Source organism: Dermacentor albipictus, chromosome 10 (assembly GCF_038994185.2).
Source record: "Dermacentor albipictus isolate Rhodes 1998 colony chromosome 10, USDA_Dalb.pri_finalv2, whole genome shotgun sequence".
Taxonomy (NCBI): domain Eukaryota; kingdom Metazoa; phylum Arthropoda; class Arachnida; order Ixodida; family Ixodidae; genus Dermacentor; species Dermacentor albipictus.
This window is the reverse complement of record NC_091830.1, coordinates 22,791,772-22,810,134: the sequence shown is the minus strand read 5'-3', so window position 1 is coordinate 22,810,134 and position 18,363 is coordinate 22,791,772. Positions and strand designations below refer to the sequence as shown.

Below are 18,363 nucleotides of genomic sequence, written 5' to 3'. Positions count from 1 at the left end.
AGACTCTTTGGGTTCACTAACCCGGCGGGAGTTGGTTATTGCAGAGCGTAACCTAGATTTTCTTTCGCCGGCAGCCTGGGCCAGGTAAGGTACTGCCGGGCCCGTTCATACAGCTCAAGGAGCGCGCGCGCGCGGACCAGGCGAAATCGGTTTCGAAAGCAGAGAATAAAGAAAGACTGCAGCCGCTAATACTCACCGACAAGACGCCGAACAAAAATGAAAAAAGCCCATTCGCCGCTTAATATCGCCCCAACGGGGCTGCAGCCGCCGGGGCGCTAAAGAAGAGATGACCACTATCCCATTGACCGCATTTCCTTCTTAGCGGTTCCCTCCCCCTAGTCCCCCCCCCTTCCCTCTCTTTCCTCTTTCAATACGGCAGTCCGGTTCTGGTGGCTGTGATTGGCTACTCTTTCTTATCTTTAATAAATGTCACCGCACCTAACACTCAAGCGTCGACGACGACGACCAGAACAAAAAAAAATAAGATAAAAAGAAGGTACTGCAACCCTTCACTACAAGTTCGCCGAACTTCGAGATCGACTTGAGTCGGTCGCGATTGCGCTTTCTTGTTTGAGCGGAGCTCTATGCACAGCGTTCATTTCGCCTTGTCTTGTCTTGGCTTGTCTTAGTATAAACACGGCTTCTGCTGACTAGCTCTTGTTATTTCTTCTTCTGCTGCTGCTGCTTCTGCTGCTGCTTCTGCTGCTGCTTCTTCGGCTCATGCAAATCGCTTGCGGTGTCTCTTCTGGTCAGACAGATGTCTTACGAGCTATAACAGACGAGGACCTGGTCCGATGCGAACTGGCCGTAGCCAATTTCGCGAATAGTTAAGATAAACGCTGAGCTTCATCGTACGAACAAAATAAAGTTTTCGAGCGGTTTCTCCATGCTGCTTCTGTGGTAACACAGATACGCAGCTTGCACATGTCATTACAACGACGACTGAAACCAATGACCGCGAAAGACTGCCGCCACCGTTGGCTTCTAAACGTTGTCCCATCTGATAACGTTTGCCGGTTTAAACGGACCTACATTCGGCGGTTTTTCAATCTGCACGCTTGGACAACATACCGGGTGTTTCAGAGAACACTTTAAAAACGTTTTTTTAGCACTGCCTGTGGCAGATAGCATAATTCAAGTTCTTGAGCTGGTCTACTTGAAGAGGCGAACGTTACTTGCACAAAAAAATGATACGCGTAATCCACAAATTAACAAAAAATTCGCTAATTAAGTTTTAACTAATAACCTTATGGCACATATTGCGATTCACAAATTCAAGCCGAGGAGTTTGCAAGGCGAATCCACTTGCAACGACTTCTCAGGCTCATACAAAATAATTAGTTATAAACCTAATTAGTAAACTTCTGCTAATTAGTCTATTCTGCATTTCATTTTTTTTTTGTACAAGCAATTACCGCCTCTTCGAGTAGACCAGCTCAAGCACTAGAATTGTGCTTCTGCCACAGGTAATTCTAGAAAAAATATTGAAAATGTTCCCTGGAACACCCTCTATAATAATGGCTGTCAATTTTCATGTTAGAATCATTTGCATTTGGTGAAACATAAATAATTGATCTCGTTCTCCTATTATTCGCCTAAGTCCACGGCAATAACTAAAGGCCACTCAACAAAATCTTTATGGCCAGACTAGTTGTCCCTGTTGTGACGTCATCGACATGGTGTAACTGCTTTTTGGCCCTCTCTTCTTGTACTCGACGAGATTGTACATCTTCATTGTTACAGTTTGAGTATGCTGTCATGAGCACAAATATCAAGTTGAAACCCTCCTCTGACAGATGGACGTTTACTTGAACGCAGATGCTATTCTTAGATACATGCGCATACAGTTATGCGGACGCAAGCCTGCTTCCCGTGGATCACGTGACCTCAACTGACTAATAACTGGAACAAATACTATCAACCGCACTTAAAGTGTTGCCCGATTAATGGGAAAGATAATCAACCTTCCCGCCCTGGTTCAGTGGACGAAAATTGCGTTCGACTGATTGAATGGCAGAGATTAAGGCCACGTGCCTGTGGCGAATAGATCGCTCAAATAGGCAACCGAAACAACTAAAGAATTGTTTGCGAGGATTGCGGTAATGGTGCGAAGCAGGACCCACGCCCAGGTGCTAATGGTTTCACTCCCCTGTGCTCGGGGCGTTTCTTGCGCCGCTATGCGGCGAGAAAGCTATAGTTGTCCAAGGGCATCGTAGACTATATGGTGGTTGCGTAAATCGCTGCGGTATGCCGATTATCGTATCTGACATCCGTGTAAGGCGCACCCGCAATCCATTCATCTTCGTTGCGGATAAGTGGTGGACCCTCGCGATTTGCATAAATATATCGATCAACTATACCACTTAGACGTAAACACTTCCGCTTTCAGTGAACGCTTTCGCAAGCCTTTGTGATAGACACGTAGCGAAACATACGCTTATAACTACTTGATGCACGGCGTAGCAGTGCTTGCTGCAATCAACATCAAAACAACAGGCGTAGTTGGCTTAAACTTCACACGTGCACAAGCCAAGTACCGCTGATTATTAAATGTATTTCTCCAGAGAAATGTGAGTTATGGCATCATAGCTTGGGAACCGAAGCTGAAGAGCCTTTGTGATTGGCATGTAATAAGGAGGGCATATTTAAACTACAAAGGACTTGACGAATCAGCTTGGTACTTTAGGTTAAATTAGACGTAGTAGGTTGAAATACAACCGTGCGCAGATGGCAAGCTTCCCGTGTTTCTCATATTTTAAACCATAGCGTTGCAAAATGTCTCTGCCAACTGCCTTTGGAAAGCAAAATGACCAAGCAGGTTTGCATAGCACAATATAGCAACATCCATTACGTCGTTGGAGAAACGATGTGCACGTTTGCCACTACCTCAATCGCGCTGGTCATTTGTAAACATATTGTTTACAGTCAATCTTAAGGCCAACACAAATCACGTGATTGTGCTTTCCAAATGCACACTGCTTGCATTGGAATGTGCTACTAAGTTCGCAGCGCTGCTCAAAAATAATCGCAAAAAATCCGCATCCAGGTCTGATTGATTTTTTTTTTCTGGCGCTCCGTTCGGAACTTAAAAACTAGCAGAGTGGTCGTGCCCCAGGAGACACTTCATCCATGACCGATGTCATAGGTGTGTGAGAGGAACAATAAACTGGGAAGTGTCAGCAGCTCAAAGGAGTCTCCTATTGGAGTATTTCCCAAATTAACCTGGGGCCTGTGCTAGCGGTATAAACCGATTCGTTTGGAAAAATAACCACCGCTACACCAAGGCACCGACGGATCACACGATGTCGCCCACACAGCCAACCATAGAAAAACAAAAAAAGATCAGAGGCTAGAGAAATAAACCGCTAGTCCGCTGACACAAACAATCTTTGAAACTATAGCTAGAAACTCCGCTAGGCTCTGGAATTCCCCTGTAGTGCGAGCTCTCTTGGCACACACAGGTGAGGGGCATAAAGGTCACAGCGTATCGTCTCTCATCCGAGCTGCCAACAAGACAGAACGGCACAGTAGGGGACGGAAACATCGCGGAGCAAAGGAAAGTGTGATAGTTCAGAAACGAAACAAGAAATGGCTGCGACGATCGACTTACCAGACTTTCCAGACCTGGGCCCGCCAAGGACGGCGACCTTGATGCGATTCACTCTGTTGGTCATCGTCGCTGTAATTTTTCGTCTTTAACTGCTGTCTGTTGCGGTGCCTGCCTTCTTCGATCCCCCAAAAACGTGGCCCCTTCAGCACTTCAGCAACTGCAGACGAAAGTCCTGCGCCGCCATTCTTCTTCCAAAGTCACAACGAAGCAGGCCACTGAACAGACGACCGCAGCGAAGAAAGCTCCAGACGACACTCTTGCCGAGAGGTTTTGCAGCAGACGCTGGCTGATAGAATTGGCGCGAGAACCACCCACAGGCGACACACACAACACACTCGAACCGTGTCACGCCGATCTGGCTAGGCCGACCAAGTCAAACGCAGATCCTGCTCACTCGTGCCGACAACAAGCACCGCGCGCTGCCACCCCGAGAAGGCCGAGTCGAAGCACGCCGGAGAAAATAACAAAAGAAACCGAAAAGAGGCGCGGCCTCGCGAGCAACCGCTTTCGCGCTTACGTTTTCGCACCGCACCGCACACTCTTCGTCGGCCAGGTGGTTCTCTTGACCTTCTCCCAGAGGCCGGGGCGAGGAGTGTGGATGAGGAGGAAGGAGCAGCAGAAGAGAAAAAAGCGTCCGAGAAGAGATGCTCCCGATGCGGTGAGCGCTTCGCCGGCAGTGGAAGAGCCGGCGCGTTTCTCTCGCGACTCGACGGTCAGGGTAGGCAGGCAGGTAGGCACGTGGTGGCAGGGGCCGACGGTGGTACTACTCCTCGAGCAAGAGTAGTATAAGTTTCTTGTCGAACGCAGTTCGACGAGGGAGCCCCGGTCGTAAGAAACAGCAAGAAGACACGGGCACACACGTCGAACGCGTCACGTTTGTCTTTCGCTCCGCTCTTGCGTGTGATTGCTGCCGCAGAAGCCTTCTTTCGAGGCCGGAGCAGCACCTGCCCGTCTCTTGTGGTCGTCGCCGAGCGCGTGTCTGTGCGTTCGTGTCTCGGTGCCTCTCTCCGATGCTTGTGCCCTCTGCGGAATTTCCCGTTGGTGAGACGTAGGAGCGCGATCGGGGTTGCGGGCGTACCGAGATTCGAGCTTCCCTGTTCGATATGCGTTCGCCGCGGCTGCTTGAGCTGCTAGCCCACTGGCTTGGAGGGGTGCAGATATGCGTTGGCGATGGACTCTCGCGTCGCCTCCGCCCGAAGCTGTTTCTGTTTCTCCCCTCCTCTTTTTCTCGATCCTCCCTGGATGTCACGATGCCGGGCGAATGCCCCCTGAAGTAGTCGGTCTATGTGCGACCTCTGGCGGCAGGACTCCTTTCTTGGGGTCCCGGAGCGACGATCTCTCTGAAAAGAATGCGCCGCCGGTAAGTTACACAATTGGCGAGTCAGACACACACACCTGGCTTGAGATATGACTGCCGCGCCTCGGTCGACGTGTTATTTATGCGGTGGCAACCGTTTTGAGGACGCCCTGCCGCTGCCGTGTACTATATAGCCCATGAAGCGGGCCTCGTCCATGTACAAGTAGAGAAAATAGATATTGCGCCTCTCGAAGTTGTATACGACTTGCTTGCACATAGCTGTACATGGGAGTCACTTGTGTCACATGATTTAGTTTCTGTAGCCATGTAAACTTCACAGAGCAGATATGGAAACACTAGTGTGAAGCGCGGTGTTTAAATAAATAAAGTAGTAAGCCTATTGCATGGGCCAGTTGGTGCATTCTTGAACACGTGACAGCTCAGTGCGAACCGTACTTTTATTCGTCCTTGTTTTTCGCGCTGACCTGTTATGTGTTCATTAATTGAAGCAGTTTAACTTATAGCTGCTATGTGTGCTAAAATGGAGGTGGCCCGGGCTGTGCATATTATGTACTTAATAAACCAGAAAAAAAACGAAAGTTTGGTGACCCGTGAGGTGCGCCTTCCGTGCAACCGAAACACGCGATTGGAGCTCCGTGTCCTGGCACACTTCGAGTATTCCAAAAAGAAATTAGGCGATCGCCCTAATTTTTTAGCAAGGCATTCCATAACTACTACGAAAAACAGTATATATGTGAAGAATTCGATTGATATCATAACTTAGCAATACTACATTAAACTTAACGTCATGCACAGCAATACCACAAGCGATCTTCCCCTCTTTGTTCAAATAGATATCTCCTTAAAACGTCGACTCTGATAACGTCTGATGACTGGGGAAAAAAGTTATGGAGGAGGTGAGTTTGTAAAGCGTTCAATTTGTCAGATTTTGGCGGGATGGGTTATTCCCTGTGCTAGGCAAACCAATCGCAAACTTTCAAGTTTTCTCTCAAGCTGGGGCAAATTTCGTAGTGTGCCATAGGCGGCTTACATCACAGACAGCCGTATCCCATGCTGCATTTTTCGTAACGTAATATTATTTGAAGAAACTGAGTTTTAAAAGTGAAGCAAATCTGTTGCAGAATCTTCGCCCTCTGTATCGTCACATTTGTTTTGTTTTCTTTTGGATTAAGCACCAGTGGAAATGCTTAGTGATCTCAGATTATCAATAAGCACAGATATCACAGTTCCAGTACCGTATGCTGCTAAGCGTTCCAAGGCATCAGAGCAAAAGCGAAAAGAAAATACAGGCCGTTTTGTTTCCACATCCGCTAACATAATGAACTACTGCATTGTTCAATGTTGGAGTATCACCTTATTCGACAAATAAAGACTTCGATTGTCCAATCAGGAACCGAGCAAAACGAGAAAAAAAAATATACATGTGCACGAAAGGAAAAGAAATAAACTACATCAGATACAGATGGTATTTGTACAAATAACCAAATAACAATATCTTTCATTCGTACCATAAGTCAGTCCGTTCAATAGACAGTTTGTAGGTTAGAAAACTCACTACATTTCCAAGTGAACTTACGACGGCACTTAAAGAGGCAGGTGCACCTAAATACACCAATACCTTTGCATGGCAGCCAAACTCCAATAATCGCTATAACCCTGTATGTTGAGTCACAGCAAAATACTTAAAAGAATCGAATAGTCGGATGGAATGCCTCGATTCGGAACATACCCTTTCGAATGATACTCCAAATTTCATATGTTCGCACACACGACTCACAGCAGCAATACTGCTTGACGGTGAACGTTTTGCAGGGTTTCGCGTCGCAGTGCGCATTTGCTAATTGTTGACTTACTTTTGAAGACTTCACATCGCTGTACTAAACCGTCTACGCTAACTTAGAATTCATCCATCGAAAAAGTGCAAACTAACTTGTTCATAGGCAAAACAAGCACACTGCGAACATAATTTTCGTTAAGATTTAGACAGAGATATCACTCCGCAAGCACAATAGCACAGCACATGTGACAACGTTGCCGGGAACGTTCAATAGGAGTTCAAGAATTGGTCGAAACCAAGCTTGGTTTGTCATATCAACAGGCTTGTAACGTGTGCTAAGTGCCCACAACGAGCTTCAACAAACGAACTTTCATATTTTTATACTTACGAACTTCCCTTGCCTAGGGTAACACATTTTTCCAAAATGAAAGAAAGGTGTTGCATAGGAATTTCTTACAAGTGCACTGCTAAGGATCAGACAGGTCTTCCATGAGCAAGAGGTGTCGGTAGTAAATAAGTACAACATCACCGGGGATGAACGACAAAAGGTTTAAACAGTTGTCACTGGTCGAAAGATGTCAGAATCAGTTTGCGCATGCTCCATCCACTACATCAACAAGTTTCACTTCGCCGCACACGTGACATTAAATTGGATATGGAGCTTGAAAAAAACCCCACGCCTTCGTGATCAGGCAAACTCACACGTACAGAAAGCAATAAAGTTAATGGTACAGATCTGCACAAACTCCGAGCAGGCATAGTTCAAGAACAGTATTCTTCTAATACGGAACACCTCAAGACGCACTCGGAGGCTATAAAGTTTCTTGAAACATTGTTAAGTAATTTCGGACTTCAAGATTTTAGCGGTCTCAACTAAAAGATTTCGCAAGTACCCACACAGGGTTCGCTCACTAACTCCAAAGTTTAAATCCAACAACTCCATTATATTCGGCAACCCACGCTTAATATCTGAAAATTCACACCTGCGCACGCCGAAAACCGTACAGGTGGAGGACGGAGGCGGCAGAAAGTGGGCGAGCGCGCGCAAAACACACGTGCGTACGATTCACCCGATCTGACGCCAGACGACTGGTGGTACATAACAAGACATCTGCCAAATTTCTGACAAGCATTTATCATAGTTTCCAACGGATTAAGTCTTGTTTGCAGCAGTTTGGTAGCAACTTCGTCCAACGTATTCGACGCTTCAGATGTACATGCGAGGAGCACGAGGGCAAAGGCAGTTTTGTTCACAAACAGACCACCTAATCTGGCACCTACACTTAGTACTACCAGCAAGAGATCCACCAAACTCCTGACAGTTTTCATCAGATTTTCCAACAAATTTCACCAAGTTTCAGCAGTCAGAGCGACAACTTTTCTAAAGAGCGTCGTCCGACGTATTGGACACTTTTGACCCACGTGTTCGCATGAGATAAGCAGGAAAAGGCGTCTGCGCTAATCACCTGATCCCTCGCGTAGTTCTGATACCAATTTTCTTTAAAATTACCAACAGGTTCCATTACATTTTTTCTACAATCCGAACAGCCAACATCTTCCCTGCCAGGACCGTCCGACGTATCGGACCATTCTATTGACGCACATGTGCCTGACCACTTTACCCTGGGAAAGCGTGCGGGTCGACAAACGCGAACACTCACCTCAGAGCTGGCTTCCGTTAAAGCTGAGTGCGACCGGTCACAGGCGTCCAAGTCCACGAAAGCAAGCGTCCACGACGAGTACGGCCACTCCGTCGAGGAGGAGCCAGCGACCTGACGGACGCCGATGTCGCCGTCCTTCTCGGTTCGCGTGCTTGTGCACGACGGCGAGCGCGGGCCTTCGACCGATCCGGAGGCGAGACCCTGTCCGGGTCCACGAGCGTGCGGCCGAACCGTGCCGACGTGTCCCGCGTCCTGACGTGGATCGCGAAGGAGGAGGGGATCGGTTCGTTCGCGGCTCCCTTCGCGTGGGAGAGATTTCTGCGGCGGCCTGCTGGTTCGGCGGTCGTTTGCCGACTGACTGACCGCGTCGTGAGGACCTTGCTCGTGCCGCACGCGATCTTCCTTCCCCCACTCCTCTCCCCGGGACGCCGGCTGTATGCGGCCGAGGCGTGCGTGCAGACCCGAAACCGGCTTCTTCCTTCTGCGCTCTCCACCGTGTGTGTACCGCGCCGACGCGATCTGCTGCTTCTGCTGCGGCGGCGGCGGCTCGGGCGTTTGTTGCTGCTGGGCGTTCTGACGCCGGTTCCTGTCCCCTTCTCTCGTCCCCTGCCGCTGTCCTCTCCCTGTCTCTTCCTTCTTTGCTTTGCACGCATAACCTTCTCGTGGGTTGTTGTTGTGGCCGTTGCTGCTCCCTCCTCCCGTCTACTTGTGCTGGTCCGACGTCCTCTCCGTGTCCTTTCATCCTCCTTTGCTTTGAGGGCGCAATGTTGTTATTGTTATTGTTGTTGTTGTTGTTGCTGGTGGCGGTGGTGGTGGTGTTGGTGGTGGTGGTGGTAGCGGGGGTGTTCGTCGTCCAAGGCGGGCCAGTTGCGTGAGACCGATTGCCCTCTGGGCGGTTGCTTGGTTGTCCGCTTCGAACGTAGTCGGCTTTTCCTTGGATGACTCTCGAGCATCCGCTGCACATGGGTCAGTTATCCTCCCCCTTTTGCTCAATGGACGAAAGTTGCAGGGGCGCGGAAAGAAAATTTTCTGAGAATTAGGAAAGAAAGAGATACAGTGCGAAGGAATAGTTGTGTATTTGCAGATTTTATTGACAGTGGAGTCGGCAGTGTTAGTGATTGGAGATTTTGTCCGCCATGGTCAACTAGCAGGAATCATATGTAGTCTTTGATGAACGCAATGGACTGACTTCATTATAGTTTATTCTTTCTAAGCGTATGGGGTCACTTTTCAATGCGAGGATTAGTACGCGTGAGAAAAGTCTTGAGAAGGGTCACAAAAGGTAATTAGCAAAGGATTACGAGAATACCGTCGCTTTACTCCACTCCATGATTTGACTAAATTTAAATCCCTGGCGCAAGGTTCTATGGAATCACTGGTTCATGGTCTGCAGACGGGATAGACCACGATGAGTGTTACGCCACATTTCGACGAGCAAATACGTTCCACAAGGACTCGAAACCATACGCTATGCTAATTCTCCAATCTCAACAATAATTCGAAAAAAATTATGCTTCCACAGTCATTTAATGCTTCTGAGATAAACTAGTTCAAGCTCTCATTAGTTTGTTCGCGATAGCAGCCTGGGACGCAAATCCACGTGCCTACCGGCATGCTAGATGTTTTTGCGGACCCGCAGGTTCCAAGTTGAACTGTTTTTCACCTCTTTATCAGAGCTTCGATGCATGATTAAATACTTAGCATAATGGTCAACTGTGAACTATGATCCTCTGTCAACACTATTCCCAATAATTAGAACCACATTATGCATTTATTTCACAACTTTGTTTCGTTAGAGCATGTTTTCAACCTCGCTCAGTGGTATATTGGAGCGATAAAGATGTAAAGACTTTTTACTTTGACGTGTCAGCATGCGGATCTATGGCAATAATACAAATTTTAAAAAGTCTGCTTTTAAGCGCATGCCCAACCAGTTGGCAAAGTAAGGCTAAATGATGTGTAGAGTTGTGAAATTATATTCGACACGGAGGTCGCCATAAATTGCAAGCACTACGAAACCATGGCCGTAGGCTGGCACTTCATACACTGTGGGTCAGTGCATCGTGTCAGAACTGATGCGAACAGAGTGTCAGAACTGATGCGTCGGTGTAGAACTCAAGGTTCTTTTATTTGTGCTGTTACTGCTTCGCGTAGTGGGATGAATGTGAAGTACAAAGTAATAGAATAAATGCTTCATTAGTGATCACTAGCATATCCGTATGACTTCTCTCACCATGATCTACCACACTTTGTTCACTCCTTTAGTCAGCGCTCATTGGTAGACCCGAGCGCAATAACAGATCCTCAAGGAAATTCTCCATGGGTCCGTAAGCTGTAAGCGCTGAGACGCATGCCAGGCATAATGGCCTACCTACAATGAGACGCATGCCAGGCATATCTACAATGGCTTCTGACGAGTTGCATAAACAGAAATGACACTGCAGTGCTGGTTCCTTCGATAATGTTTCTTACAGATTATGTTACTCGAATAATGGGTCAATGCTCATATTCAATAAACAGTCGCGTTCAATATTAGATGAGACACGGTGCCAGTGGTCGAAGCGTACCCAAGGCTGCAGAGGGACGCTAACATGAGAAAAATGTTAGAATGAAATACCATTCCAATTAGTGCTATAATTAATTTTTCGTATGTCGGCACCAATATGCAGTCGTAGAGCCGCTTCGACCGCGGGCACCTTGTAGCAGATCAAATTAAACGCGACTGTGCATGGCGTAGCCATTTCCCTAGGCGCAGCAACTACTAATTGTTCGGTTCCGCTGGCAAAGCAGATGCTCTGCATTTAATATAAACCTGTCCGAACAGCAATCGGAATAACCAGTCTTTTGCAAGCCTGCATTCACTACGCTGACAGATAAACCTATAAGGGATACACGAAACCCTGCTTGAATTCTTACGCGACACAAACTTGGCCGCGTGCGTTTAATACGTTACGCCAGATATCAAGCTTATGAAGTTTTCATGATCATCGGCAGCAGCAACAGCAGCAGCCACAACAGCAGTAGTAGCCGCAGCCGTTGCCGCACCTATTTTTATATCTACAACGTGAGCGCCTCTCCCAGCGATCCCTATTACCCCTGTCTTCCGCTAACTGACTCCAAGTTGTAATACCAGACTGTCTGATTTCGACAGACCACACAATTCTTTGCCGTCCTCGACTGCGCTTTCTTTCCCTTGAAACGCGTTCTGTAACCGTAATTGACCACTGGTTACCTGCCCTACGCATCACATTGCCTGCCCAGCACATGTTATAATACGTAATGCACACGTCTATTGGTGGTGGCGTAGAGTATAGGAGGAATGTCGACTTTTTATTCACAAGCTTCTATAGAAATATTGAAAAAGTTGCCAGTAACGCGAATATACAGTGGATATGAAACCAGACCGTAGGGGAACATCGTTCAATCGGCTCACGCCATTGAGTACGCCACCGAATGTCCCTCTGAATTGTCCGTTGAAAAAAACGGGTGAATGTAGGTCGAACCGAGAATACGCCAGTAAACACATCGACTTTTCAACATGCCAGTGAACATGCCAGACCATGAAACACCATTGAATGCGCCAGTATTATTAGCCGCTGAAAGCGCCGTGAACATCAGTGAATATGCCTGTAAATGCGGCGGGAATACGCCGCCGAATACGCGATGCTATTACTATATCGCAGAATACACCAGTAAATACAGGAGTGAGTGCTTCGAGTTGGGAAAACGCCGATTAATACGCCAGTATGTATACATGTGCGTCTATTTCGTGCTGATATTACACAGTGGAACGCGTCAAACTACGACAGTGAATATGCCAGGCTGTCTGTACACCAGTGGATATGCCAGTAACTAAGTCGGTGAATATGTCCAGCTATGAATACTTCGGTGAATGCTCCATCTAGTTATGAATACAGGGGAGAATATGTCGATCGAGCTACAGATATACTATTCAATGTGTCAGTAAAAAAACCCCGTGCATTCGACGAGTTGTCAACGCAGCTGTCAGTTTGTGAATACGCCGAAAAATACGTCGAGCAGAAAACATTTTTCGGGTTTCTTCGCTGAAACACCCTACATTCTAATTCAGCTGCCCTTAAACCAAGAACTACATACCGCATGCTCGGATGACATCTCTGTTTATGTAAAGGCCTTTTGCACAAACGTGTAATAAGACTGCATCGTGATAGCACATGTAACATCGGATATCGAGTGCCTTGTGTCTCCAAGGTGTAGTGCTAACAGTGCAAGGCCCCCGTGATTATCCACGCCAGCGCAGTGCGCTTATCCGCGTTGAAAGTCTCGGAGGCCACGTGTACAACAGCATCCACTATCATTCGCTCTCAGCTCGGATCTCTTTCCACGCAGCGGCTACGTCTGCGATCTAGCCGTGCCATCTCGAGCACGCGCACGCACGTGCGCGTGCAACGCGCACGTCCTTGTATAGACACAACACAGATTTGCCTTTTACCAGCCTTAATACGGTTTTATACTGGGCTCACACGACAACAGATTTCCCGAAACCCCTTTCCTCGCTTGTTTTTTTCCTGCGATGACACGATTGTTCACGATTTGCGTTTTCTTCTGTGCTTCTTCACCCGGTCGCCAGCAGCGGAGCGAATGAAGCGGAATGAAAATCAGAAAAAGGAGGCCTACCGTAGAAGACCACGTGACGCCCATATTTACTCGGCGATCTGCATCGCTGAGCGTGGCCGTGCTATACGAGCCACGTTTCTGCCTGCGCTTAATCTGTAATGCACGCTCCTTGCGATCCCGCGCCCATGAAAAGCGGGACGAAAGGAAGGCGTATTCTTTTTTTTATTTTGTTCACCCAACGACGTCGGTGCGGCGCACGCTGGAAAAAGAAACAAAAATGAGAAAAGAATGAGAAAAAGAGGAAGACGACCTTGTTCCGCTTGCTCTGCTACTGCTTCGTTTCTCCTTTTTATTTTCTTTTACCTAAACGCTTCTTTGAATCTCGGTTAGAAGAAGAAACTCCGTATTTGCAGAATGGCTTAAGCCGCATGTTCCTGGCTATAAGCCACGACCACTATTCATCGCGCTGCGCCAGAATTCGCTACTGACAAAAGTTGTGCTGCTTAGTTAAATATATTTATATATCTCAGGCAAAGAAATAAAAGTCGTCTGCCACCACACGCTAAACAACAGAGGCACCATTAAGCGTCACTAATTGAGAGTCGTGGTTGTAGCGGCCCTTCGGAGCTGCGTAGAATGTCTTGAAGGAAATTCTAAGAACTTCGCCCACTTTGAGATGCGGTTTCTTTCTCGCAGTTGTCATAATCGTAATTCCTGCGACCACTTCCTCTGGTAACACTGCGCCGCTAGGCTACATCTTTGAGAAGCACGCTGCGTGGGTCCGTAGTGTTTCTTCAGCTTCGAAAGGGAGCACACGAGAGTCCCAGCTCTGTAGCGTCTTGAGTCGAGAACTTACCTTCATAGTAAAAAAATAGCAGACTTCCTTGAGGTACAGTTCGTTGTTCTCAGAGAGGTTTTAGATAATCGGAATCAGATTTCGACATTGCGTGCCCGAACAACGTCCGTGTAACTTTGTTACGACCTTCTCTCGACGCTCTTGCGTTTCCGTTCCTGTTGCGTGAGCGAGCAGCTCATTTGAATAATCTGTGAGCGGCGGTTCCCGTACGACCTTTAAACTGGAAGATGCTAGATGTTGTCGGCGGTGCACGACACAATTGTCAAACGTTTCGACATGCTCTTGTGTTCGTATGCCGAGATTTCCGACTAGGAAAGTGCTTTTGAGGTGCAGACGCGTAGAAAACAAGGACACAAGAAGAAACGAAGGTGAAGACAAGCGCTTGTCTTCGTTTTTTCTAGTGTTCTTGTTTTGTTGCGCTATACAGATACACATTTCAATGAGGATCGACCAACAAGCCCCTATCGCTACCCGTGCAGAAAACATTTATTCCTGGACGCGGAATCTGCCCCATTCTGTACCCGTTATACTTTACGGTGCTTACCATATTGTATATTATTCCACGCAAGTGTTTGTGATTCACATAATATAGGCTGCATTTTGTCCGAGACATCTCAGAGTACTAGCATAGTGTAACCGTCCTGCCGTTGCCCATGCGTCTGTATACCAATACCCGCCGTGGTTGCCTAGCTGTTATGGTGTTGGGTTGCTAAGCACGAGGTCGTGGGATCGAATACAGGCCACGGCGGCCGCATTTCGATGGGGGTGAAATCCGAAAACACCCGCGAACTTAGGTACAGGTGCTCGTTAAAGAACCCCAGATGGTCCAAATTTCCGCAGTCCCCACTACGGCGTGCTGCATAATCAGATCGTGGTTTGGCACGTAAAACCTCGGAATTTCATTTATTTTACGATTATCAATGCAGTCCGCTGCCGATCGCGCATGCGCAAATTTTGCTGCACGCGTACATTATTATTTAGCGGTGGCGCTGTCTGTTGGTGTAAACCGACATCAAGATAAACCAACATCGAGCTTATGTAAACTGAATGTGCTAGAGCATTTCATGCGAGTAATCATGATCCATTATAGTTTAGAGCGTAATCAAAATTTTTTTAACTCATTGCAGCGGTATGGAAACATTCCCAATTCGTGATACATTTCAGTGCGATTTGTCATATATTAGCGCTTTTTTTCTTTTTCCACTTAGGAGTTCCAATACGTAGTTCACGAATCATGACATCATCTTTTATTGGTGGTGTTTATAATCGGGAACTTGATTCAATTTGATTTAATATTCCGAGCTTGCGCAATTTCTTTCAACTTTGGTTGGTGCCCGGCATCAAGAATCTGCTCCTTGTGACAGGTGTATTTCTCTTTAGCTTTCTATAAGGCAGCGAACCCTCTCAAACATGGTGGACTGGACGCCAAGACAAACATTTTCTCCTCTAGCGAGTATTTGGACAGCAACTCTCAAGATTATGTTTCCGACGTATAGATGTCGGCGGCTCCTTGAAACATTACCGACACTTGTGTCGATTCTACGCTTCAAAAAAAGCTAGTATCACCATCGGGAGCAAACTAACTCCTCATGGATGTATATTATATATGTAGTGCAGGTGGCAGCAGGGCTCGCAAAGAAGATGCCCGAGAAGGCCTGTGCAAATCTCAGGTGGACACACACATGCCTGTGTGTAGCGTAGAGGTACTAAGCTTTAGGTTGATTGCACTTACCAGTGAAAACGTCACGGAAGCCGCAGGGTGCAGAGAACGCCCTTCCAAACACGCGAAGGCTTTTACGCGCTGGCCTGGCCGTGTGGCGACATCTACCGGGATATCTGGGAGCTACGTTCCGGAGGGCTACGAATGTGGCACCTGCCTGAGCCGCTTGGTAGGTCGGCGATCTAGAAAATTGGTGGTTGCCTTTCGTTTCTTTTTTTTTTCTCATTAAGGTGTCGCGGCAGAGCAGCTTGTAGCTAGCATTACATTTATATGCCGCCTTATCAACAATATCATTTAGGCGAGGTGAAGGAACTGGTTTGAGTGGCAACCACCATAGAGTTTCTTCCAAAAACTACTATAGACAAATCTGGCGCAGCTATCGTTCAGCCGCCATTGGAATAATGTGGGTAGTTCTAAGATTTCTGCTTTGTTTTTTTTGTTTACGGCTTTTCAGCTCTTGTTATTTTTGTTTTTCTTTTACTTGATCTGTCTAAATTTCCAAGCCGTTTCAATTTGCTTAAGGCGCGAAAGCAATGTGGCGGCGCAATCGCTCAAACATTGCGGATTGTACCACTCACACTACAATGTTTTTGAATGATTCATTTGCGAAGTCCGGAACTCGTTCGAAGCCAAAAGGACGGAGGTCGTGCCAGTTGGTTTGTTGCCGCCTATGGCCCCCATCCATCGTCTTCCCCATCCACGCAAGTCCCATGCATGTTCGCTGTACCGCCCCTTTTGCAACTCCAGTAGGCACTGTCGAGCCATATTGTCACCCGGTGATGCCTGCAGAAAACAGCATGGGAAAACCCACCACGTTAAACGCAGACGATTACGAGTTGCCCGATGCATCTTGCGGATTTTAGGACTCCCCGCAGGGGCGTCTGCGTGAGCAGGCGTTTGGTGCGTTGCGACACCCCGTACCCGTGCACACGAGGGTCAGACCCTCCCGCGACTAACCGTGCCTGTTAACCTGTTAACTTCAGCAATATTAAAGAAAGAAACAAACATTCCTACTGTGCGAAAAGTCGCAGCCGTAACGATTATCAATTGGCTGAATCTATTATTTCAATTTCAATAATGTCAATCAAAGAATATATATAGAAGGGGCAGTAGCCAGCCGTGCCGTGTTACTATGAAATAAATGCAAAAAAGTGGCGCATTGTCGGGCAGTGCCCCAGTCGTCATGATTGGAGCAAACGTGCATCGCAAGCACCTCGGTGTGCACCTGGGCGCCCTGGGGCGACTATGATTGGATGAAACGGCAGCCGAGTGCGCTCCAATGCGATTTGCCGAATTCGCCTTGTTTCTGTTTTATTGTGTGTATGCGTGTTACCTTTCGGTAGGGTTACCACGTCCTCATTTTCTACGTCTAGATGGCAACCGCGCCACGCTAACAATATATGCGCCGTGTTTACTGCACTATTTCTGCACACTTGCGTCAATGCCCCAGAGCGCCCTAGCGGCCGCCATTAAACTTCTCCCCACTCCGCCCGTCCCGCATGGAAGGTTTGTTCCCCCCAGGAAACTAAAGGGGACGCCCTCTAATGACCGTTACGGAGCGACATTGGCCCGCGGCGCTATTTTTAACGGCACGCCGATAGGGGGAGTCCCGGCGCGCCGACCGACCTGCTCTCTAGGCGCGAGCATACGCCGTGACCTTGAACCTCAACGCTACGTAACGGGGCGATCCCTCTCTCTCAATGCCTTTCGTCTCAGATCCTCCGTTACGAATGTGCCGGCGGCGTCTGCTCCATCGGCCAGTTTCGTTCACGGCCCGAGGCAGTGACGCGCCGCCGCCGATGCTGCGGCCTTATCCGTGAGTGACAGCGTGGAAAAAAAGGGGGTGGCATTTGAAGCTCGTTCCTGCGACGGCTCGCTGTGGCCGAAGCACGGTGCAGTGCTGGGTAAGCCACGTTTAGAGTCTTGGTAGGGGAAAAACGCAGGGAAGCCGTGAAGCCTTGCTCGTTACAGGCATGGGTAATTAGGGACGCGGTAGCATAGAGATAGAGGTTTTGGTGGAGAGAGAACATATAATACAAGAATAGGCAAAGTGCCGGAAATAGGTGTAGCAAGACATAATTACCTCAAGCAGGCTAGGTGACCATTTGTCCCCACTCGATTCCAAGGGGTTGACAAGAACAGTTATCGTAATCGGCATCGCGGGAAACCATGCGAGCTCGGTTCAGCTCATTTCCAGAGCCCGAGCAAGGGATGGGACCCGGGGTTCTCTCCGCACAATAAAAACAGAGGCCCAAAAGCCCTATGTCAGTGATTGCACCAACCAACTACATTGCAATGCATTCTCTCACTTGACCTCCAAGCCGAGTCATACAACCGAGTGAATGCTTACGTAAACAATGCTCAAGATTGGTCTTCACTCGAACGCCACCTTGCACTGTTGTCATTTGGGACCCCTGCGAGCAAGCAAGTTCCTCTTAGGATTTGTTTTTCTTTCCGAGGTGTCCAGCGTTAGGTTACGAGGAGCTATTATCTCACAAGGAGCGGCGACTCTGTGCGGAGGCGTGAGGTTACCAGGAACGGTGATGCTACACAGATATTCCGATGCTTTACTCATGGCTGTTTAGCGCAATAAAATAGTAGACTTATGTTTAGAGAGAGGAATAAGACAAACCGATGCGCTTGCTTTTTCTTTCCCTTCTTTAGTTCCAACCACTCGAAGACAAGGAAGCATTGGGCAAACTAACTGCTATATTCAATTGCAATGTCCCTGTAATAGGGAAGATGGAAAACAACATGGACGACAACTTTTCGCAGGTGGGAGCCTAATCCCGATCTTCCGTATTACGAGTGCCATGTTCTACCAG

General features: G+C 47.8%; 2 protein-coding genes across 10 annotated transcripts in view; one reads left to right on the top strand and one right to left on the bottom strand.

Annotated features, from left to right (window-relative positions):
* LOC135921704 (ras-related and estrogen-regulated growth inhibitor-like protein) overlaps positions 1-8,900 on the bottom strand; it is a 60,661-nt gene extending 51,761 nt beyond the window's left edge. The window contains exons 1-2 of one of the 2 annotated variants that reach the window (XM_065456011.1): positions 8,367-8,900; positions 3,611-4,950 (exon numbers count right to left, since the gene is read on the bottom strand). In XM_065456011.1, the coding sequence (XP_065312083.1) occupies positions 3,611-3,674 (64 nt within the window). In that variant the 5' untranslated portion in view covers positions 3,675-4,950; positions 8,367-8,900. Of the gene's footprint in view, positions 1-196; positions 301-3,610; positions 4,951-8,366 lie in introns of those variants that run through there. The other variant, XM_065456012.1, reaches the window with a different exon arrangement.
* Positions 1-18,363, top strand: part of LOC135921697 (uncharacterized) — a 381,860-nt gene that overhangs the window by 116,638 nt on the left and 246,859 nt on the right. The window lies entirely within an intron of this gene.